This window comes from Nuphar pumila, chromosome 13 (genome assembly GCF_984573655.1).
Source record: "Nuphar pumila chromosome 13, dmNupPumi1.hap1.1, whole genome shotgun sequence".
In the NCBI taxonomy this organism is placed as follows: domain Eukaryota; kingdom Viridiplantae; phylum Streptophyta; class Magnoliopsida; order Nymphaeales; family Nymphaeaceae; genus Nuphar; species Nuphar pumila.
The window spans coordinates 13,730,426-13,756,289 of record NC_143261.1 but is presented as its reverse complement, the minus strand read 5'-3'; the positions used below and the strand labels follow the sequence as shown (position 1 = coordinate 13,756,289).

General features: G+C 37.7%; 1 protein-coding gene across 1 annotated transcript; it reads left to right on the top strand.

Moving 5' to 3' along the window:
- Window positions 1-748: 748 nt before the first annotated feature.
- LOC149817833 (proteasome subunit alpha type-7-like) lies at window positions 749-17,212 on the top strand. The gene is made up of 3 exons (XM_089984011.1): window positions 749-974; window positions 2,419-2,833; window positions 16,878-17,212. Exons 1-3 carry the CDS (start codon window positions 802-804, stop codon window positions 17,043-17,045), a joined length of 756 nt encoding a protein of 251 aa, XP_089840137.1. The 5' UTR covers window positions 749-801; the 3' UTR covers window positions 17,046-17,212.
- Window positions 17,213-25,864: the final 8,652 nt, after the last annotated feature.

Below are 25,864 nucleotides of genomic sequence, written 5' to 3'. Positions count from 1 at the left end.
TGCAGGTTCAAAACCCAATGGTATAGTAGCCGTGACGTAGGCTACTATTGTCGAACCACGTAAAAAAATATTTATTTTTTATGTGGTTTAATTTCTTTCTTTCCTTCTTGTTTTTTGTTTCCCCAATCTATCAATAGTGTGTCGAGTTATTCCCCCAACAAGTTGTGAGAAATGAGAAATGCCAGTGTGTTTTTTCCCACAAATAAGAAGCACACTTCCCACAAATGGGAGGGAAAGGTGAGGTTTCCCACTTCGGAAGAGTGCTTCCTCCTATAGGGGCGCTTCCTGTAACTGGTCCCTACCAATCCTGATCCTGATTGAATTCGGTAAGTTCTTTAATCTACAAGACAAATCCCCTTTCGGGCACAAAGGCTATACTATATATGTTCAGACCCAATCCCAGATCCATTTGACCTGGGTTAGAATCCACATAACTGGATTTGATTCAAGATCCGTTTGACTCGGGTTAAGATCAGAGCCCCTGGATCCAAAAGCAAGACCGGTTTAGAATCTGGTATGAAATTTCACAAACCATACCAGGATCTATATACTAATCGGACATGGGTCCTACCTGAGTTGTAATCGGGCATCTTTCTTTATTACCAAACCCTGACCCTATAGGGTTTGGTACAGGTCGGGTCTTGATCAAACCCGACCCATTGACACTCCTATTAGGATCCGAGACCCTACATCCAAAAGCAGAACCGGTTTCATAAAAGCAGGGCTCCGCAGAGTGCCTTGCTGCCCAAGTCTATTCTTGGCATCTTTGCATTAGAGAGAGAGCGAGAGAGAGAGAGAGAGATGGCTCGATACGACCGGGCGATCACCGTATTCTCGCCGGACGGGCACCTCTTCCAGGTGGAGTACGCGCTGGAGGCCGTCCGGAAGGGAAACGCGGCGGTGGGCGTCCGCGGCACCGACACCATAGTCCTCGGCGTCGAGAAGAAGTCCGCTGCCAAGCTCCAAGACTCCCGGTCCGTACTCCTCTCTCTCTCTCTCTCTCTCTCTGTGAACAAAACATCAGAAACCAAATCACCTTATTTGATTATTGAGATGCATATCCAGACGTGCCAGCTATTCACCTTGACTAAATAATGTAGAATCTTAGATCTGGCATTGTCACAGTAATGCAAGTGTTTTTCTCCCATATGTAGCATATATTCAGCACACAATGGGCTGGCCTTAGGTGTGACCTAATTCTAACTCGGAACAAGTGCATCCAGTGATTCGCTAAATTCCGATCCACTACGGGTCTGAAATCTCTGCATGTACTCATTGCATCACTAGCCCTTGCACAAAACAATAATAGAAGCCCCTCAGATTTCTGAAATCTGAAGCAAAGATCTAAAGAATACAACATAATATAGTGAAGGCGATTGCCTTCAACTTGGACAAAAATGGTGGAATGCAAGTTGGGTCTTTGACTGGCTCTAATGCTCGAGCAGTCTAGCCCCTTGGACGCCTCAAACCCTCTTCTTGCTCCCTTTGCGCAGAGTTTTCAGAAAGCCCTATTTTTCCTCTGTTTAGATTTTAGGAATTGGGACTGGAGGACACGAACCGGGAGGGTTGAGTTACCTTATTTTTGTTTTGGTTTCAGGGGCTGCCATTGTTTAGTACATTACAAACTTGCCATTTCCATACATTGGATCAATGGAACCTGTTTTGTACCTGTCTCAATAGTAATGAAATCGGTCCCTACTTAAGTCGAGTCATTGTTTCTTGTGAATATAGAATCACTTTTCTTTCCAAATTGGTATGAGTACCTGGTACTGATATGCCTGAAGCGGGAAATTGATACGATAGTTAGGTGTACCAGTACCTAGTGCTGATACATCTGAAATGCGAAATGTAGGGCTGCATAGAGTTTATAACTATGATTTTGAATGCCAAACATGATGGAATGAAGACTGTGTTCGGAATCTGATTAGGGTGTGGGCATGTGCGCTGGAAGGAGGAATCAAACCTCCATCTGTGTGTCACACATGCTCTATCTTTGAGCTATTCCAGCCCCCTTCTCCCTAGTGATGAATCTCACAATCCCCTGTAGAGAGCTCTCTAGTTTTTCTGTATTTTTTCTCTTCTACGTAAGAGAGGGGATTCACCACTGTTTATGGCGAAGCCTGCACCACTCTCCAATAACCACCCCACTAACTGCACACCAAGGGTCCACTACCCTGGTGGTCAGTGGATTTTATAGTGAAACCCAATGGCCATATTTGGATCCAATATCCGGATCCAACAAAACATGACACGGCATATCCAATTTTCCAGTTCATTTGGTTAAAAAAAGCATATAATGATAAGGTTGTGTTTTTTTTTCTATGATATCTAGTTGTGTGCTTGTTAGGTCTTGTAGTATGATAATATTTACCTTGGCTTCTATGTCTACTTGCTTCATCTGCACTTTTTGTCGTTCAGAACTGTCAGGAAAATTGTAAATTTGGATGATCATATTGCATTAGCATGTGCTGGCCTGAAGGCAGATGCAAGGGTTCTTATAAACAAAGCACGCATTGAATGTCAGAGTCACAGGCTTACAGTTGAGGACCCTGTAACTGTTGAGTATATAACACGTTATATTGCTGGGCTTCAGCAAAAGTATACTCAAAGTGGTGGTGTCAGACCATTTGGACTTTCAACCTTGATTGTTGGTTTTGACCCTTATACCACTGTTCCATCACTCTATCAGACAGATCCTTCAGGAACATTTTCTGCCTGGAAAGCCAATGCCACAGGAAGAAACTCCAATTCCATGCGGGAGTTCTTAGAAAAGAACTATAAAGAAACATCAGGGCAAGAAACTGTAAAACTCGCAATTCGGGCTCTTCTTGAAGTAAGTCACTAATTTTTATTTTTCTGCGTGAAAGCTTTTACTGATCCAATTTCTCTTATCTGTCCATGCTTCACTTATTGTGTTCTTCATCTGCGCATTGGGAAAACTTTATTACTGAATGATGAGGGTATGCCATAGATAGGGTCTTGGGAGTCTAGATTGTTTCTGCACAGTGTTGAGGTGCATTTGCTTAACTGTAAGTGGTGTCATGTACTGCAGATCAATTTTTTAAGGTTCTCATAATTGAAGACAATCATAGTGTTTTCCTTGCCCTTGTGGTCTGAGTCACATGTTTGAAGGGCTTCTAACTTTTATTATCATAAGCTCTTTGTCTGAGCTTGTTGGGCCCTTTATCCAGATGGCACCTCAATAATTTGAAAAGATCTTGATATTATCACAAGTTATCATAAAAACAATATTAAAGGTGCTTTATGATTTTTTAACTACTAGAAATTTTCAATTTCCATGAAAATATCATGTTGATTTCAAGTTCTTAACTTTTCGATTTTAAAATAAACAAAGACCTTTTCTTTTTATACATATTTGTCCTCTGTTCTTAACTTTACAAGTATTTTTCTGAGATTCTCCTGATATTGTACTTTGATAATTTTAAAATATCTTGACATAATCACAAGATTATCATAAAAACAATATTAAAGGTGCTTTTTGATTTTTGAACTACTCATGATTTTCAAGTTATTCCATGAAAATACCATGTTCATTTCAAATTCTTAGCTTTTCCGGCCCAAGGGGTTTGGCGTAGTGGGATGGGGCCTAGACTGTTAGACAGGCAGTCTAGGTTCAAATCCCATGGGCGTCACTCCGCTACATAAGCTGAAGCTTGGTGATTCCCTTGGGTCGAGGGGTAAGCCCTCGGAGTTTTACACCGACATGAACAGACACCATAGTACGTCAGGCTGAGCCAGTGTGGCTAGGTCTCTGAGTCTGGGGCGGTTTCTCCGAGTAAACCTCAAAAAAAAAATCTTAATTTTTCCATTTTAAAATAAACAAAATCCTTTTCTTTTTATACTTATTTGTCCTCTCTTTCTTTTGACAAATATTTTTTCTGAGATTCTCCTGAGAAAAATAATTGTTTTGAAATTCTCCTGAGAAATTGCTGTGCTGACAAAATACTAATACTAATGTTGGTGTCAATGATACTGTTACTGATATTCCATTGGAAGCTATATTTGTCCTATAAAGCATAACTAGCAGTTGCATATTGGAAGCATCAGACTACCTGTCAGTATTGGTTGATGCTATTTTAAAAGTTCCTCTGATCTTGGCCTCTCCTTTGCTTTCTCAAACTGGAAGATTGATGTTCTTTTTGGGCATCAGTTTGTCTTAGAGCCAAGTATCCTAATCTTCTCCTTCTGGATGGACTAGTTGTTGAGCAGCCCCATTTTGGTGTTGGAAATTGGAATATTGCTAGGTAATTGCTTAATCAAATATAGATTGTACACTTGGTAGTTTTAATGTTGATCATAAACATCATCGAGTGGGGTTTTCTATTAACCAAATGAAATATGCAAATATTTTCGTGCATTTGCACGCCCTGTGGTTGGAAGAGAATCTTCCTTTTCTGGTATTCTTCATCCTACAAATGTTGTTCCAATTAAAGTTTATAATTCAGCCTTGTTAAATAATGTGTCATAACCTAGGCTAACTAGGAAATTTTTTTGTTCTTTTCATTTTAGTGTACTTAGCATAGGTTTTTTTTCTTTTTCTTTTTTAGCTTCTTTGACTAGTCAACATTTGACTTAGTCAAAGAACTAAGAGTCGTTGGGCTCCCAACGACTCTCTCCTCTAGCTCCCCTCATTGTATATAAATATGGGGCATGGCCCCCTCACAATGTATTGAATTCTCTAGTGTGATTCTCAATCAATAATATATATATTTTTTCTCTCTTGTTGAACTTGATGCATACCCTTTTTTGGGTATTTTGTATGAACCCTTTTTTTGATTCTTGTGAGTATTCTTTTTTGATACTTTGGTTGGAGCTCTTTGAAGTGTTCATTAGTGGTGATCTATGAGCTCATCTTCTTACATGGTATCAAAGCTTGGTGATCAAGCTAAGCTTGTTTTCAATACATCGAGAAATGTGCCATTCAAAGTTTGAAAAAAAGTGAAGCTCTTTTTTTAAGTGTGAAATCGTGATCATGCAAAAGCTTGGAGAAGTGCTCGTACTTGTTATCGGTGGTGGAGTACATATTATCCTCATTTTCATCTCTTCTAATCTTCTTCTCCATTCTTCTTCTTTTTTCTTTCTCAAACCTTGTAAAATGGATAACAATCTATGTCACAGGGACTCTTCAACTAGGTGCCGCACCCACACCCGATGCGGTCAACCTGACCTTGGGTGCACTCAACGCACCCATGGTCATTTATCTCCAACTTATATATATATATATATATATATATATATATATATATATATATATATATATATATATATTTTTGCCGCACCCCCGCACCCAAATTTTTTGAAAGTGCCGCACCCGCACCCATGTGACATAGATAACAATTATAACGTCACCATTAAACCCATTAAGCTCATGATTCTAACTATGCTACATGGGCTTTAATTATAAAGTACCTTATATGGGGAAAGGAGTTGTGGGGATTAGTGGATGAAATCGATTCAGAACCCAAACTAATCCTTACAAAGGTAGAATGTGAGAAAAAGATACCTCTTACGGAGGTTGAGAAAAATAAAGTCATTACCACTTACGAAAAAAAGTGAAAGGAATGTAGAATGTGACATGCAAATATTATGTCTTGGCTCATTAATAATGTCGATATCAAAAAATGTTCAAGTCTTATAAAATTTAAACATGCCAACAATGCATGACACTATCTTAAGATAATGTATTCTCTTAAAGATATTGCACATGTATGCAATTTACAAGATAAAGTACGAAATATGGTTCAATGGGACAAGAACATTAGAGAATACTATAATAGCTTGTCCGAATTATGGGAAGAGTTAGCTCCTCTTGAACCAAAATGACATTGTCCGGAAGACATAAAACTCAGTCAAAATCAAATAAATACAGAACATTTTTTTCAATTTATTAATAGACTAAGATCGTAGTTTGAATCAACCAAATCCGTTCTCCTTCATCGAGGGAAAGTTTCTTCAATAGAAGACACAATAGAAGAATTAACCATGAAAGATAATATGCTTAATAAGAGAATCTCTAAGTGTGATGATTCCTCGGTCCTAACCGTATTTAGACCGAAAAACTATGTTTGTACATACAAACCTCTACAATATGGGAGGATAAATGATGAGAAACAAGGAAATGTGTTTGCAAAAAGAAAAGTCATTTGTTATTATTGTTGTGAACCGGGACATGTGAAAACAGATTGTCCGAAATTGAAGAAACCCTATGGGAAGAAAGTTGCCTCTGTTGGACCTCCTCAAGAATCAAACGAACCATCCATTGGAAGCATGTCCTTAACTCAATTAGTCGAAGCACTTCAGCCTCTACTCAAATGAGCATCTTCATCCACTGTAGTCGCAGTTTCTTCCTTCAGCTTCTCCAATCTTCGTAAATCTCTTTGGCTTCTTGACTCAGGTGCCTCTTTTCATATAACACCAAATATTGATATGTTATATGAATGCCATAACTCAAGTGAGTCAAATGTTTTTACCGTTGATGAAACATCTCTTGAGATCACTGGAATAGAAAATTTTGAAAAAATTTCTCAAAATTCAAAAAGATTTCGTATTCTACAAATTAGATATATTCCTAAACTTAACCTAAATTTTTTATCTGTTTCTCGATTATCTAACCATGAATGTAATGTTTCCTTCTTCTCTCGTGGTTGTCGAGTGCAGAATCGCCAGTCAGGAAGCTGATTGGGGAAGGACATAGAGAATGATGCTTATACTACATGTTTTTTTTGGAAATACTTAAGAATACATTATATTGTAATGTTCAGAAAATGGATTTGGAGTTATAGCACAAGAGACTTGGCCATCCTAGTGTATCTAAGATCCAGTTTTTTTCAAAGATGATTTTTTTTTGTAATTTTGAAAACTTTACATGTGAAAATTGTATTCTTGGTAAAATGAAGAGATTACATTTTCAAGAAAGAACCTTTATTTATTCTCGACCACTTGAGATAATACATTCGGATATGTGGGGACCCACACTTGTTGTATCAAAAGGTGACTTTATATATTATGTAATTTTTATAGACGATTTTACAAGACATACTTGGATATATTTCCTTAAACATAAATCTAAAGTTTTCTCACATTTTCAAATATTTTATAATCTAGTCAAAAATCAATTTAAGAATGATATTTCTATCTTTCGCACTGATTCAGGGGGAGAATTTTTATCAAAAGAATTTAAAGATTATCTAAATCTATACAGTATCATATATCAAAGATCATGTCCCTATACCCTGCAACTGCAACAAAATGATTTAGCTGAAAGGAAGCATAAGCATATTATAAAGATAACAAGAACTTTACTTATTACACATCAAGTACACAAAGTTTTTGGGCAAAAGCTACTCTAACTGCAGTTTTTCTTATTAACAGAATGCTATCTTCTTCATTAAAAAATATATCTTCTGTTGAGAAACTTTCAAACAAATTTCATATTATTCTAGGTTAAAGGTTTTTAGATGCAAATGTTTTGTTTTTTTGACAAAAATGACAAACTCTCTCCTCATGCAATTCCTTGTATTTTTCTAGGATATACAAATTATCAAAAAGGCTACAAATGTTTTGATTTTAAAACTAAAAAGTTATATGTGTCAAGAAATGTATCCTTTTTGGAAAAGGAAAGTTTTTTTTTAAAAGAGCGAACTCTAAGGAAATAAATAAGTATTCCTTTTTATTGGACTTAGTTCCAAAGATTTATGAAAGCCAAGAAGATAAAAATAAATGATAAGTACAAAATCATTTCGTGATAATCAAGATTGTATTCAATACTCTAGACGGGGTAATTTAGATCAACCATGTGCTCTCAAAAAATATACTAGTAATAAAGAACAAAAAGAAATGCCAACAAGAAGGTCATCTAGAAGTTTCCAGAAAATTTGTGTCTTATGAGTCCTTTTCACCTAAGTATCAAGCCTACATTGCATTAATACATTTCTACGTAAAACCTTCTAACTATGCTACAACAAAAGAGCATTCTGAATGGGTGGAAGCAATGTCGGCGAAATTAAATGTATTAGAAGAAGCGAATACCTGGACTATTCAAGATATTTCGTCAGGCAAAAAACCTATAGGTTGTTGATGGGTGTATAAAGTTAATATCAAGAGTGACGGAACTCTTGAAAAGGTATAAGGCCAGATTAGTTGCCAAAGGTTATTTCCAAGAGTATGAAATAGATTATGAAAAGACCTTTCTCCAATCGCTAGAATGACCACAATTAAGACCTTAGTAGCTCTTGCCTCTTTAAAGAAATGACATATATATCAAATGAATGTCAAAAATGCGTTTTTCAATGAAAGCTTAGTTGAAGAAGTGTATATGAAACCACCAGCTGACATTAATATTCCTAAAAGAAAAACTCTTCGTTTAAATAAGGCTTTGTATGGCCTTAAACAAGCCCCAAAAGGTTGGTATAACAAATTTAGTCAAGTTATGCTTGATTTTGGTTTTCAATCTTGTCTTACTGACAAAGCTTTGTTTGTTAAGAATTCTGATGCCGTTATTATTATCCTTCTCCTCTATGTAAACGACATGATCATCATTGAAAGCGATAAATATGAAATTTAAAGCATTAAAAGATTTCTCAAAATACATTTTGAAATGAGTGATTTGGGTTTTTTAAATTTTTTTCTTGATGTAGAAGTTGTTTATTCTTCCAGAGGCTACTTGCTAATTCAATCTAAGTTTGCTCAGGATATTGCTGGCAGTTCTGGTATCTTATATGAGAAAAAGGTCGACACTCTCGAAGTTGTAAATATCAAAATGAAGATTGATGACGGAGAATCACTTTAAAATCAAATACCTTACAAACAACTTGTCGGGGTAGTGTCTTATCTTTCCATTACAAGACCTGACATTATGCATGCGGTTCACACAGAAAGCCAATTTCAGCATGCTCCTACCATTTTTCATATGGGAGCTATTTTATGTATTATTAGATACTAGGCATTTATTTTTCTTACTACTATTGTCATGTAATACTCCACTTCATGTTTGGATGTGTTGGTCATGAACTCCTCCTTATGTAGTTGGAACTTGGAGAATTTTGTTGTACACTTCACTTTAAAAGGTGTTGGCATGCTTCATTGTGCTATGTGTCTGCCCAAGGCTTTTTTCTTGGCACATCAGTTGTCTGCTATTCTATAATAAGATTGTGTCTGGGCTAGAAATGGGTTGATTGCTGCACAGAAAATTTCTAAATTGTCTAGTGTCCACCTTATCACTACTTGAAATGAGAAGAGGCATCCATGATAAGTTTTGGTTATGACTGGCATCTAATATAAGGGCAGTTCAGGCTCTGAGAAAAAAAAAGTGCCATTTAACTTTTGGGTTATTCTCTATCAGGACTGCCTAAACCTGAACCCATCTTGAAGTTAAATGGCTACCCCGTATCAGGTGTCAGTCTTATTCAAAACTTGTCATTATTTCAAGAGTGATGAGGTGGACAGTTATGGATTTTAGAAATTTTCTGGTAGCCACCATGATCATTTGTGTGCTACTTACATGCTTGATTCAGCAGTTGCATTTCATGATTAATCCAGATGCTCACCTGAGTTGCATGATCTGGAAATCATCCAACAAATGCTGTGTTCACTAGCCTAGTCATTACTGGAGAAGGCCATAGCATCAACATGAAGGATATAGGCTTATTGAAACTTGGTATATGAGTCTTGTAACTGTAGCTTTGACAAACTATAGTTTGCGTGACAATTTATTACTCGACTTCTGTTATTCTCATGCATACCGACTGTGCTTTCTAAATCAATAAATAGTGGTGGTGTGCATTGCCAGTAACTCTCATATCCTCATCATGTCTGCTTAGCTTGTTTTGCGAATGCACTTGCTTTGCAATGCGATGTTCATTGTCTACTTCATTTCTGGCTTCTTAGTTAATGGTGCCAAACTATGATAATTTTGCACTGAACTGTCAGGCATGAAGTTGGAGACTACCAGGGAAGGATACCGACTTGAGCTTGTCTTAGGTCTAATGGATTGACCATGGAAATTAGCAGCTCAATGAGATATTTGGTTAATGTGAGAACACTGTTCACATAGGTATGGGTTCCACAGCTGTTTTCCAAAACAAGGATGCCTACATAAATATTTGTATAAACCCATATTGTATCCCATATGTTATACAATATTGCTTACATGTGGCCACCCTAGGTGCTTCCAGTTCCAACACCATAAGTACCAGCATTGACGTGAGTGGGTTGGGCATTTTGAAGTACTCCTGTTTCGTAGGTAAAATCAATTTTGGGTTTTGATTGAATTGAGGTACAATGCCACATCTATGCTCCTATACTCTCTTTTAAGAATAGCCTCATTGTTGTCTTCTTTCATTTGCACATGCACCCGAATATATGTGCAGTAATGGTTACACTTTGGTATTTGACTAGGCTGGTAACATGCTTGTTTGGATCAAGTGAGAGCATTAGTTTTCCTGTCAACTTTCGCTCCTGAAAAGATTATATCAACCGGTTTAAAAGGTTTTGATTAACACCTATCTTGCATTGTGCTAGGAATGTAATGAAATGGTGGTCTTCAACAAATGCACGAATAACTCACAAACAAATGTCTATTGGAGACACTACAAGCATGACCCTTGAAAGGGTATAAAAGGAAGAACACTTGAAAAATAAATAATACTTTATTCATGGACAAAATGCTTAAGAAGCACAATTATTTACATTGAAGGGGTTCACCCCTATATATACAAAAAAGTGGAAGAGAGAATTTTGAGCTCTCCAAAAGAGGCGTTGGACTCTAGTCCAACGACTCTTATTATAGCTGCTGGACTAGAGTCCAACAACTATTATTATAGCTGTTGAACTACAGTCCAACAACTATTTGCAGAGTCAAGTTCCAATATCTAGTTTCTATTGAACTAGATGCTAAAAAAGAAAATAAAGGAAAATAAAAAAAGAAAATAATAAAAGAAAAAATATAATAATATTAAATAATATATATGTACTACAGTTTACATTTTAACACTCCCCCTCAAACTTACGGTACAATGAACAAAAGTTTATCCAAGAGGAAGTGAAATTTGGGAGTAGCGAGAGGCTTGGTGAAGAAGTCTGCTAATTGATATTCTGATGTAACATATGACAGATCAATGGTTTCATTTAAGTATTCCTCTCTGACATAGTGACAATCCTTCTCAATGTGTTTAGTGCGCTCATGGAATGTCCGATTGCTTGCAATGTAAATCGCACTTTTGTTGTCACAACACATCTTTGAAGCTTGCGTTGCTTCAGCTCTCATATCCGCTAGTAATCGTCTGAGCTAAACAACCTCCATAGTGGTGTTTGCCATGACTCTGAATTCAGCTTTAATGGAGGAAAGAGAGACCTTCTGCTGCTTCTTGCACCTCTACGAAATTAAGGCTTCACCTAGGAACACATAAAAACCAGTAGTTGAGTGCTTATTATTGTGATCACCTCATCAGTCAGCATCATTAAATGCAATTAAATTTAATGAAGATGAAGCAGTCAAGAAGAGTCCTCGTGAAAGAGAGAATTTTAAGTATCTAATAATACGTAAAACTGCTCCCATATGCACGAAGGTGGGAGCATGCTGAAACTGACTGGTTATATGAACCACACGAGCTATATCTGGCCTAGTAATGAAAAGATAAGAAAGAGCTCCAATAAGCTGACTGTAAGGAATACATGATCATCAAAAAGTTCTCCATCATCAATTTTCATTTTAACATTGACAATTTCTGGAGTGTCAACTTTTTTATCATCTGTAATTCCAGACCTGAAAACAATATCAAGAGCAAATTTAGATTGAGATATCAAATACCCCCGAGGGGAATAAACAACTTCAATGCCTAAAAAATATCTTAATAAACCTAAGTCCGTCATTTCAAAGTGAGTTTTAAGAAGAGATTTGATATTTGCAACTCCCTGTTTGTCGCCTCCGGTGATGATCATATCATCCACATAGAGAAGAATAATAATGATGCCTGCATCAGATTTCTTAACAAACAAAGCAGTGTCAGTTAAACAAGGTTGAAAACCAATATCAAGCATAACATGACTAAATCGGTCATAATAAGCTTTTTAAGCCTGTTTAAGACCATAAAGAACTTTTTCTAGACAAAGAGCTTTATTCTTAGGGATACTAATACCAGGTGGGGCTTCCATATATACTTCTTCAATGAGATTCCCATTCAGGAAAGCTTTTTTGATTGAAAGATAAGTCATGTTCTAATAGAGGCCAAGGCTATTAAAGTTCTAACAGTGGTCATACGGGTCACATGAGCAAAAGTTTCTTCATAATCGATGCCATACTCTTGGGCATATCCTTTTGCCACTAAACATGCCTTATACCTTTTCAGGGTCCCATCACTTTTGGTTTTGACTTTATATACCCACCTGCAGCCTATAGGTTTCTTACCTAGAGGGATATCTTGGATCGTACAAGTGTTGGCCTTTTCTAGTGCATCCAATTCTATTTTTTTAGCTTCTATCCATTCTATATGATTTTTGGCTTGAGAATAGGATGATGGTTCAAAATATGATTGTATTAATGTAATGGTTGTCCTATATGTGGGTGAAAAAGATTCGTAAGACACAATTTCTTCTGGAGGTCTAGAGATTCTAGACATTCTTCTGGGTGGAACTTCGGAGTATTTTTGTAATGCACATGGAAGATTTTGCTCTCTACGTCTTGAATATTGTAGACTAACATCTCTATGGATTTGCTCTTCATTATCATCATTTTCAACAATAACAGGACTTTGATAATTGTCAAGGTCACATCCAACATCACATTCATTGGATTTTGAAGTTAGATCAATTAAAAATGTGTATTCAGTGACGTCCTTGGATTTTTCAAATTCAAAGAAGCTTTCATTTTCCAAAAATGATACATTTCTTAACACATATAATTTGTCATTTTGAAAATCGAAACACTTGTAGCCTTTTTTATTATCAACATATCCTAAAAAGGCACATGGGATTGTACGAGGAGAGAGTTTGTCATTTTTGTTGGTGAAAACAAAACATTTGCATCCAAAGACTCTTAATCTAGAATAATCTGGAGTTAAATTAATAAGCTTTTCTATTGGAGTTGTATTCTTTAATGAGGAAGATGGCATTCTATTGATGAGGTAGGTGACAATTAGAACCTCTTCAGCCCAAAAACTTTTTGGAGCTTGATTTGCAATTAGCAAGGTCCTAATAGTTTTCATAATGTACCGATGTTTGCATTCGGCTAGGCCATTTTGCTGTGGAGTGTGTGAACATGATCTTTGATGCGTAATACCATGTAAATTGAGATAGTCTTTGAATTCTTTCGACATAAACTCTCCCCTTGAATCAGTGCGAAAAACGAAAATATCATTTTGAAACTTATTTTTAACCATTTTATGAAATATTTGGAAGTTAGCAAAAACTTCAGATTTATGTTTAAGAAAATATTTCCAAGTATGTCTAGAAAAGTCATCAACAAAAATGACATAATATGTATAACCACATTTAGAAATAACTGGTGCGGGGCCCCAAACATCCGAATGTATTAACTCAAGTGGTCGTGAGGAAACAAAAGTTCTACTAAGAAATGGTAACCTTTTCATTTTGCCAAGAATGCAGTCTTTACAAGAAAAATTTTCAGAATTACAAAATTTTCCCAAATTTGGAAAATATTGAATTTTAGACATATGAGGATGACCAAGTCTTTTGTGCCATAAATCCAATTCTAATTTCTAAACATTATAACAAAATGCATTCTTGGGTAATTCCAAAAAGTCCATGTAATAGAGTCCTCCTTCTCTACGGCCTTCCCCAGTCAGATTCCCTGAATGGCGATCCTGTACCCAACAACCATGAGAAGAGGAGATATTACATCCATAGTCAGATATTTGCGAGACAGATAAGATATTCAAATTAAGTTTAACGATATATCTAGCTTCTGGGATAATTTTTTTTTTGAATTTTTGAAGATTTTCAAAACATCCTATTCCTTTTACTTCAAGAGATGTGCCATCGGCTGTAAAAACCTTTAACACACTTGAGTTATTTTTAAGACATTCACCAGAATCTAAAAGTTAAGGAAAGTTACCTAGACCGGAGAAAGATGCAACTGCCGCTCCAGTTGAGGCTTCAGTTGAGGAGGATACCCCTTTGAGAAGCGGTTGAAGGATTTCCATCAGTTGAGCCATAGATACAGGTGCATCTTGATCTTTTGACTCAGATTCAACAGATGCAACTCTTTTTTCTTCTCTTCTTTTTAACTTTGGACATTGATGCCTATAGTGCCCCGGTTTATGACAATGATGACAAATGACTTTTCTTTTATCAAAGTCACCGGATTGCCTTCCAAAACGAGGCGGCTTGTAAGTACGAGTATGATTCTCCGATCTAGACACAGTTAAAACTGAATTATCATCAACTTTTGGAGTACTTTTTCTAAGTCTATTTTCTTCCATAATGAGCTCTTCTATAATATCAACAATAGAAGAAATTTTTTCACGATGTAAAAGGGCCGATTTGGTGGATTCAAACTCCGGCCTTAGACCATTCACGAATTGATAGAAATGTTTCATATCGAGTTGCTTTTGGCGAAGCTCGATATCTTCGGCACAATGCCATTTGGGCTCAAGAAGAGTCAACTCTTCCCAAAGTTCGGATAACTCATTGTAATATTCTCCAATAGTTTTATCTTTTTGAGTCATTGTTCGAACTTTGTCTTGTAAGCATACATGTGCAATATCTTTGAGGGAATACATGTTTTTGAGGTATTCCCAAGCCTTATCGGCATGCTCAAACTTAGCTAGACTAGAACATTTTTTAATGTCTATGCTATTGATGAGCCATGACATAATTTTTGCATGCCCTATCCTCCACTCTTTGCATTTCTTTTCATAAGTGGCTAACACCTTACTCTTCTCTTCCTCCGTTAGAGGAACCTCTTTATCACCCTCTTTCTTGGTAAGAGATAGTTTAGGTTCCGAATCGGAACCATCCACTATACCCCATAAACCTTTTCCCCAAATGTGGTGCTTCATAATCAAAGCCCACATTATATCATTTAGCTTCATAGGAATGATGGTGATCTTATCATTGTCATCCATCTTTTACAAGGGTAAAAGATGAATAGATAGGAGGAGAGAGAAAAAAAAGAAAGGAAAAGAAAAAGAGTAGACAAGGGAATAAGAGAGAGGATACGGAACCAAATTTTTTGTATCACAAGTTCACCTTTCTTCAAACAAATATTCTTGAGACAAGAACAAGGTGATGAAACACCTTTTGTAAATGTGGCCTGGAAATCGAGGCGGAAGCACTTCAAGATCTAAGGATTCCGTAGCTCTGATACCATGCAATGAAATGGTGGTCTTCAACAAATGCACAAATAACTCACAAACATGTGTCTATTGGAGACACTACAAGCATGACCCTTGAAAGGGTATAAAAGGAAGAACACTTAAAAAATAAATAATACTTTATTCATGCACAAAATGCTTAAGAAGCATAGTTATTTACATTGAAGGGGTCCACCCCTATATATACAAAAAAGTGGAAGAGAGCTCCAAAAAAGCCGTTCTATTGAACTAGATGCTAAAAAAGAAAATAAAGGAAAATAGAAAAAGAAAATAATAAAAGGAAAAATATAATAATATTAAATAATATATATGTATTCCAGTTTACATTTTAACAATGCCCATGATAGTGTTATGAACACATTTAAGATAAAAAAGAAACTCTGTACTTCTGGATATAACATTAATTGTTGATGAGTTGTGTGATTATCGGGGCACAAAAGTTGCCTTAGAACTCTGTGACCAGCTTTTTCTAAATCCATAAAAAACCACATACATATTTCTTATCATATCTCTAAAATTTTCCATTCACTACAAAATTGCCTTTATTGAAAGGTACAAAGATGCCTCTCTATTTTCCTTTCTTACATGAGTTTGACTTTCTTTCCATTTCTTTCTCACTTTTCATCTCATTCTACTTTTGAGTCCTAGTTTATCACGAGGTATGTGCAACTGTTGCCCCAGAAGAAAAAGTTGTGGTACCAAGGGAGAATCTCTTGGAGAAAAAATCCACTTGTACTCACAATTTTCCGTATCTGATTTCTAGTTACAATATCACTTTTCCTTCTTTGTTTCAGATAAATATTTATGTGAGCCTAAATGGAGTGAGCTTTGCTAGAAAAGGGGGTCATACTTGTACTCTTGAATTTCAGCATTTGGTTTCTAATTACAATATCCTTTTCCTTCTCAACTTCAGTTTCAATAAATAAATGACATTGCCAGAAACCATTTATTCTCTGTTTCTCTTGTTGATACTTGGTAACGTTGATGCTTGAATTTCCCTATAGTGATAATGCTTAATCACAGGGGATACAGGTCTTGATTAGTTTGTCATATCATATGAAGCATCACATGCTATTTTTCTTCTTTTCTGTATATACATGCCTTTACATTTTGTGCCTTGAAATTCTGCATACACATGGCAACATGGTCTCAAGTTCAATGTCAGTTTACTTTTCAATGCTTGTTTTCTAAAGTATCTCATACCGATAGTAACATTCTTTCAGCATCTCCTTTAGTCTCTGCAAATGTTTATGTGGTCCATGTTCAAATATGCTTGCCGAACTTTATGAGACTTTTTTCTCTTTGTATTTTTCGGTTATGTAGTTGAGCTTAAAGCGGTTCACTTTTCCAGGTCTTGATTTTATTGAACGGCTTCTATTGGATTCTGTTATTTCTCTTTTCTTTGTGCACGTTCCTTTCTTTTTTGGGCCGGAATGTCTTGTTTCCTTAGTTTATAGTTGCACAAGCTGTATTGCTAGCATGTATTTTTCTGATCTGATAAAATGTATCCTAAATTTTAACATCTAGGTTGTTGAGAGTGGAGGGAAAAACATCGAGATTGCTGTGATGACGAGAGATAAGGGATTGCGACAACTGGAAGAATATGAAATCGATGAAATTGTTGCTGAAATTGAAGCAGAAAAGGCAGCTGCTGAAGCAGCGAAGAAGGCAGCACCTAAAGAGAGCACCTCTTGAATTTTTCTCTTATGTGGCCTACTGACATCATTTAGAAATCCTTTGAGCAAGTGAGATCTTTTTCAAGGGTTGATTGTTTTTGAAAGAAAGACCGGCCCCATATGCTTTTGCAATCTGTGTCACCCTTTTGTTATCTGCTAGTGGAATTAGCTTTTTCACTTTATAAACAACAGTTTGGCCTGTTCTCTTGCTTTTACTCGAAATGCTTGAGAGAGAGAGAGAGAGCCAAGTATCAAATGTTCAGCCATGTTTCCAGATCGCTCATGTTTTACAGATTCATCTAACCATTCTTCAACACTAGTAATGTTCTTGGGGCGCTGCACAAAAAAGAAATGGATACAGTGATACGACTCGATTATATCCAAGATGGGAATGAGTGCAAGATAAGCCAGTGCAAGCTAACTAACAAGTATTTTACGACATCTATGTGCATATACACTGTCGACCTTGCAATGCTTATAAGCTCATAAACAATTAATCATGACCTTAACCATATGAGCGGCCATAGCGGGGGCCTACAAAATTTAACTTGATAAGGTGATAACTGTTTACTTGTGAGAAATAAAGGCTAATCATTAATTCCCACAACAGTGAGGTGTAAGCTTCAAAATGCATGAAGCACACTTTGCAAACAAAATAAAATTTAATAAAAAAAGTTATTAATTATAATATTAACAGAATGAAAAGCAATACAAAATATAGAAATGTATATCAATAAATAATGATAATCCAATGTATCACAAACTTCAAAACATAAACATAGTACTGTTAATATTTTTGTACTGCTCATATCTCCATTCACTAATTTCTTATTATGAACACTATCATGCACATTAACATAAGGTTGACTTATATAGTATGCAGAATTTTTCTGCTTGTAAATTATAGAAAATCTACCACTTCAGTTTTAGCCATGTTTCTAAGTGAAATGTGGGACTCGCACCATAAACTTAACACTTTCACTTTTTTTTTATATTTATAGCCCGAAGAAACTGTACCTGGCACGAAGACCTGGTTGTGCTGGCTCAGCCTGTCATACCTACTGTCGTCATGCCGGCAGCGTAAAACTCCAAGGCTAGGACTCCTATCCCCAGGGTGTATGCTATGCATTGGCTTGCACAGAGGTGTGACGCCCATGAGAATCGAACATTACTGCCCATCTAGCAGCCAAGGCTCCACTCCACTATGCCAACCCCGCTTGGGGCAGTTAACATTTTCACTTGCTCTTTGGTTCATGCTTAGCTGTCCCAAACAAGTTGATCGAAGGGGTTCCTTTGCTTAAGCTTGCCATATTTTGATCAACATGAGCTTACAAGCTTGAAATCTCCTGATGAGATCAAACTGAGCCCAAGCTGGCATCTCACGAGTTTGAGCTGAATCTGAGCAGGCTCCCTTGAGTAAAGAATGTTTTCGCTAAAAGACTGCCAGGAGAAGAACTAAACTCCCAAATTCAAATGAGATAAATAGCATTTTTTCAACAAGAGATTAAAAATAAGAATTGAACTCCCAACCTCCTATATATATATAGGCTACACATATTCAACTAAGTTATCAACACATTGTTATATGGTACACCTACCAACATTATGCAACTCTATCATAATCTAGAGAGCACTTAAAACATGAAATAATTTGGTGACCTAAACAGTGAACGGCATTGCAAAATCTCGCGTGGCCTATCCATGTGAGGGGATATTCAGCTGGGTAGGTTTTGGATGCTGTTTGTCTTGAGGATGAAGGGTGATGAGGGGGCCTTGGACAGCCTTTTGTTCAAGCCTTCATGGACCCCAAGGGACCTTGGACAGAAAAGCATCCAAGGTTCCTTGGGTACAGTTCATCACTAAGATGAACGGCACCCAGAACCCAAAAAACAGAAAGCCCAACCTAGATGGGTCCCAAACATTTTTCTGATGATATCCATCTTCCAGATGAAGGGCATCAGTGGTTGTAAATGAACAGATTGGTAATGGACGGCATTTCAGGGGCCTTGTATGCTTTTCTGTCCATAGTGCCAAGGGCCTGGTTTGTTCTCATCCACTCTCTCTGAAATCAAGGAATGATTCACGAGCACCGCGGTTTAAGGATGCTTTCCCAACCCGGGAGCGAACTTCACTAAAAGGATGAGGGTCAATAACGGAAACTCTTTAACGACACCAATAAAAGTCGCCACTATTGATCAAGCAATAACGACACTATTCTTGTCCCTACTACTTGCTAGGAAATAGCCGCGACATAAATATCAGATTGTTATTACTCTACTACGGTCATGAATCTCATCGTTATTGCTTCATCAATAATGGTGAGATGGACCAAGCCGTAAATTCCTTGCCCCTTCACACATATTGCCATTACAAAAAACAACATTATCTGACCATTAAAACATTTTAGTGATAATATTTAACGGCCGAATAATCTTGCCGTTAAAGATCAATCACGATAATATATAAATGTCACCATTACGGGGTTTTACTCTGTGATGACGACTTTGTATATTATCGTTAAAGATGTTTTTAACGGTGACATGTGTGGCCGTTAAAATACTTTTACGACAATATTTAGCGTCCATTGAATATCTTCATTATAAAGTAATAACGATGACATACCATTGTCGTCTATAGGGTTGATCTATAACAATGATATGCCAGTGTTGCCATTATCGAGTTTACTCTATAACCACGACATTTATGTCACCGGTATAGAGTGGGACCGCCTTCCTCCTCCTTCCTCCCTTCTCGGATAACACCGCCGGACCGCCTTCTTCGTTCTCCCTGCTCGAGTGATACTGCGTGACCGCCGCCGGACCGAGGATCAATCCTCCCTGTTCGGGTGACACCGCCTGACCGATGATCGATCCTCTCTCTCTCTAATCGGGTGATGCCGCTGAATCGCCTTCTCCTCTCTCTTGGGGTCATATGATAAAATAGATTTTTACCTTTTCTCTAATGAGCCCATCTATTGGGGTTTCTCTCAGTGGCAAAGCCAGGGGTGGCGACCGCCCACCCCAGAAATAGAAACCGAAAAAAAAAATTGTGTCGCCAGCGATATTTCATAAAGAAACAAAGAATCTGATTTTAACTCTTGTATGCTAATGCCTACCGCTATATGTGTGTGTTTTAATTTGTCTGGTGTGTGACAAACAGAAAATAAGTGTGTTTACTTTTAATCCAGCAATCTATTCGAGGATCAATAACGTATGCTTGGAATTGAAAAATTGTTAGTGTTGGACCTGACCTGTTCTGGATATTATCGTCCGTGGTGTGTTGTCATTTAGATGCAGTTTGTTTTAGGTGGCGAGCACTCGCCCAGGACAGCGATCAGCAAGTGGTGCTGACACGTTTATGTTTTCCCGTGACAACGGTGTCACATACACCCTAAGCTTCAGAAGCAGATCAAGTCATGCTGAAAATGAGCGTTTTTGTTCATGCAGACATCGTGGCCATCCGATTTGTATTTTAAAAAGCTCAAAAGTCAACAAAACCACGTGGCATTCATCCAAAATGCAAACAGACCGCCACGATGTCCGCATGAGCAAAAACACTCATTTTCAGCATGACCTGACTTGCTTCCCTAAGCTTCCACCTAATCTGGACCAGCGTCTGTCACTCCCCGAGTTTGAATCTGCATTCAACCGGGTTCTAGATTGTGCGTTTTAAGTAGGGGTGGCAATCGGGTCGGGTTGGCGGGTCGTGTCGGCGGGTCAGCATACCTCAACACAAACCCAACCCGTTATTAAACGGGTCGGCTGTGGCAAACACGAACCCGACCCATTTATTAAACGAGTAATCCGACACGACACGATTAACCTGTTTAATAAATGTGTCGGGTCAGGTAAACAGGTTGGCGGGTTGGTGGGTCGGGTTCGGGTAAACGAGTTGGCGAGGACGAGGCTAGAGAGTCGGTCGCCGAAAAGGGCGTTCACGGCAAAGGTGGCGGCGGCGGCGCTGGCCACGCTCGAGCCGATGCCGCTGTTGAGAGGGAGCCCCTTCTCCACCAAGACCGAGATGCCGATGAACTAGACACCGATGGCCCGGAGGGGTGCGATCGCCGCGATCCCCGGGAAGTTATGGAGCGGGTCGAGGGTGAGCCTGGGGTGCCGTGGACAGCGGCAATCGCGACACGGCCGAGATAGATAGAGAGACCGACGACGACAGTGACGTGGTCATCAAGCCTTGAGACAGAGCAACCGAGAAAGTCAAAACCTGAACCGAGGTTAGCGATGGTGGCATGAGCGAAGGATCAAATTGTGGAGAAGACGGAGGCTGGCTCGGCCTTGAGGGTCTTCGACTAAAGCAGCCGCGACCTGCATAGGACGACGGTAGAGGGTTTGCGATGGTTGGGGTTAGGGTTAGGGGTGCAGCTGGGCAAGGGCAAGGGGGAGAGAGGGCATCTGGCGGAGGTGATCATTCTGTGAGAAAGAGTGAGAGAGAGCCGCAAAAGGGGTGCACGGGGTTTAGGGTAGGATGACACTGAGGTGTTTTGTTTGGGTTTTGGATCAATGACATGACCCACCCATCTAATCACTTTATTAAACGAGTTGGTGGGTTGGCATACCCCTAACACGAACCTGACCCGTTTAATAAATGGGTTAAGCGGGTCAACCCGTTTACGACACGAACCTGTTTAAGCTAAACCCAAACCCGCCTAAGAAGTGGGTTGGCGGGTCGGGTTGGTGGGTGTGTCAGAAATTGCCACCCTTAGTTTTAAGCTTTAGAAACTGCCTAATGTTTTGGTCCTTTGTAGTTCTCAAGATGGGTTGCAATAACTGAATACCTGTGTCATACTTGCTTTGCTGTTTATTTGAGTTGAATGTATGTAAGACTGATCTCAAATGATTTGAGTATATTTGATTTTTTTAAATGTTGATTTCAATATAATTCAAAGGCTTATTAAAGTTTTATCTCTTCAGGAACCACTGTGCCTCCAGCGATTTTTTTTGGCTCCACCAATAGTCTGAATAAATGGATCATCCTTCCATAGCATTGTCCCCAAGATCCGAAGTCTGCCCACCCAACCAAAAACTTCTGGCTCCGTCGATGGTTTCTCTATTATGTTATGTAGTTCCTTTTTTATCCATTGCCTGAAAAATACAATAGTCCAATTGTAACGCCTACCAGGTGGGATTAAACTCGGTTCAGGAAATAGAGGGGCAGGACCCCTCTCCCTCCCATTAAATGGGTAATGGGGGAGAGGAAGGAGCTCCTACCTCCTATAAGTAAAGAGGGTAACTCCCTCTCTCCCACGTATGGATAGTGGGGAGAGGGGACAGAGAGAGGGAACTCTTAAAAAGGAGAGGTTATGGGAGAGGGGTCCATGGCCTATAAAAGCCATGGCCCCCCTCTCTTAGTCTCATTTTGTTCAGAAAGAGAGAGAGGGATTGAAAGAAAGCAAGAGGGCAGCGAGGACGGTGTCTTCGCCAGCAGAAGGTAAGTCATTTCCTTACTTAAAAAAAAAGGAATAGTCCCCTCTGTCTTCACTACTGACAACACAACTGTCAGCGACATGCTCTTGCTGAAAAGAGACGAAGGCAGGGGGATGACATTGCCTCAGCCACCAGTAGCTATTGTCGATGGCGATAGTATATATATACCCCCCCCCCCCCCTCCAAAACCAGCAACCACAAGGGTTGCCGGCTTAAGACATCAAAGAAAAGGAAGGGGAGGCAGTGGCAGGAGACAATGGATGTTCCTTTGTCTTCACTCGGACCGAATGGCAGACAACCATGAGGGTTGTCGACTCAGTACAAAAAAAATATATAAGAAGAGGGGCGAGGGACAGGAGGGGTCGTCTTTGACCCTACCGCCCCTTGCAAGGGAAACAGAGTGAGTCACCTCCCTCTGCCCCTACCATCGGCAACCACGACAATGTGTGGGGAAAGAGAGAGGGACTCGACCCTGTGTTAATAAAAGAAGAAGGGGTACCGGACTTAGTCGGGTTTGCTATTAACAGACCGACTCGATATTTTTTTTTTAAATAATAAATAACAAACTATATATATATATATATATATATATATATATATATATATATATATATATATATATATATATATATATATATATATATATATATATATTGAACATGGTGAAACACTAGACTGTGAATGTCTTAGTCATCAATACGAGATAGATCTGGGTTTGGATCTGAATCGTTTCCAAACTCAAATCGGCTCTTGTCTACATACGGTAAATTCAAATTGGATCTAGTTAGGTTCAGTTCAAACCCAAGTTCCTTTCATCATTGACACCACATTTGTACCAAACCCAATATGAACAAGGTTTGGATCAATCATACTGGATCTAGGATCTAGTCGAATCTATGTTTGAAAATTTAAAAGATCCATATTAGAATAAGATTGTATTTAGATTTGAAACTCAATTAAAAGATCTAGTTGAATTAAATCTGGACTAGAATGAGTATGAACTAGGTGTGGTGTACATGCAAGACTGGACTCAATACAGAATGAGTCTGGGATAAAGTTTTATGAGTTCCAAGGATGGTCAAAAAGTAAAAAGACTATTTTGCGCTTATTATTTCCGATTAGTAGATTAGGTATAACTTTTCACTTCAATATCGGATTCAAGTGATTTTTGGATTATTGGATTCTTCTTTTCAAATATAATCCATTAGTATGGGACACGATGACAAACTTTGCGAAAATAAAGTCAAGGTTTGGCATGAAAGCCTAGTGGTATTTTTATAATTTTCACAAGATGAGACTCTAAATGATGATATGGGATTTTTTTTTATCTATTTTGATATTAGAATTTGCGAGAACACTAAAATTATTTTTTAGATTTGGAATTTAAGTGTTCCAAGTAAGTGAACATTTGCAAATTCCTTCTTAATTAAATAAAATATATGCTGATTAATTTACGCATCTTGTAGTGTGATTCCATGTATTATAAGTATGCTAGTTTTATCCTGTTTTGAGTAGAACAATTAAGTAGTATGCTTAGAAATCTATAACTTTGATGTTCAGTATGATGCTTAAATATATTGACACATATTATATGTTCTTTGAGTTATGACATAATTTAGATTATGAATGTATCCTGTGTGGAGATAATCATGACATTGATGCATGTAAAATGTTACTAAATATAAATATTTGACTTTGAGAAATAATAGTAGAGTTTTCAGAGTTTTCAAGATAGGATTTTTCTTGAGAATGTTACACTTATGCCTTAAGAGGGGCATTTTAAGTGTCGTGACTTGATGAGCTGATTCTGTGGTGGGTTGTTATGCTTAGAAATATGACACGTGTCTGTGATTACACGTTAAAAATAGTTAGTGAATATGCATTAGTTATTGTATAATGCACTAACAGTAAGAAATGAAAGCTGAAAAAATGATGCACATAAGATAACAACACATATTATGATAAAAAAACTCTACTAGGAGAGATATGGTCAAGGGTATTATTTGGACTATGTGTATTTTGTTCGTACCTCGATAATTGCTTAGAAATTTCTAAGTAACCCTTAGGGGTTGAAAATATTGCCTACTAGACACATGTAGGACGTAGCATGAACCATAAACCTTGGGAGTATGTATAGCTCTTCGGACATCTTGGAGGCATGTATAACTCCTTAGATACCTTAGGGGCAGGTATAGCTTATCGAGCTCTTCGACTAACTACTGATAAACATTTTTGGGCTCTCGAATTGCAATCGGCGGACAAACTATAGATATTGTGAGTTCATAATCTGGGATAATTTTGACTATGTCGTTGTGAGTGATTCATATGTCTGACTAATACCGTAGTCTCTGAGTTGTGTACATGGGTTGCTACGTACAAGAATGTTATTTTCGGAATAACCGATTAGAGTAGAATGTGAGTGTCTATTCTAAAAATGACGACAAAGAAACAATAAAATGGATAAAATCCATAAATAATATATATGCTTAGTTAGCAAACAAAACTAAGATTAGGAGCTTAGAGCTCAATACAGTTGTAACACTCGTATTTTATTTGTAAATATAAATTTACTGAGTTATAGACTCACTGCCGCTTTGTTACAATTGTAGGTTCAGGGACTGCTGCTGATCAAAGGACTTGACCTTGGACTCAGACTCGGCTACTATTAGACATCAAAGTATTCGGAGTATTCCATTTCATTTTCTTTTATATGGATTATGTAAATTGAATAGTTTCAGTTGGAATGGTCATTCTTATTATTGATGGATGTATGGACCTTATTATCATTATGAAAAAAAAAATTTGTCATAATTTTTTTTAGATTAATTTGGTAATTTTCTTTTGGAAACTAACGTCCACAAACCCGGACTCGAAAGGCCCCGGTTTGGGTCGTTACACAAACTTAAAAGTTTCCTCTCTTGGCGACATTTGATGGGTTTCTTCAAGTGACTAACTTTTTTTTATTTCTTTGGTAGGATTGTAGTTGTGAAAATCCTTAGTTGATGATCTTATCATAGCTTATTTTTATTGTTTCGTCGTCAGGTTGCGGTGACTGGTGCAAATTCAAGGTACAATTTCGTGTAATTCATAGATGCTTTATGGGTACAATTTTTGATTCTTTTCAAATTTGTATAATCTGTGCATTCATAACCTTATTTATAGCATAATTTCTCAGTTTTTCTTTCTACAAACAAAGTTACCAAGATTGTGGACCTTATTTATAGCATATGCTTGGCCTTAGGTGTGTGTGATGCGGTTCTAACTTGAAACGAGTGCATCCAGTGATTCACTAAATGTCGATCCACTAGCCATCTTAAATCTCTGCATCTAGTCATTGCAGGTCGACTAGCCCTTGCAGAAAATGATAACAGAAATCCCTCAGATTTCTGAAATTTCTGAA

Excerpts from the sequence above, each read along its gene's own strand:
- LOC149817833 (XM_089984011.1), top strand. The coding sequence starts at position 802 with ATGGCTCGATACGACCGGGCGATCACCGTATTCTCGCCGGACGGGCAC. Across the intron at positions 975-2,418 it reads GCCAAGCTCCAAGACTCCCG|AACTGTCAGGAAAATTGTAA; the intron begins GTCCGTACTCCT and ends TTTGTCGTTCAG. Across the intron at positions 2,834-16,877 it reads CAATTCGGGCTCTTCTTGAA|GTTGTTGAGAGTGGAGGGAA; the intron begins GTAAGTCACTAA and ends TTTAACATCTAG.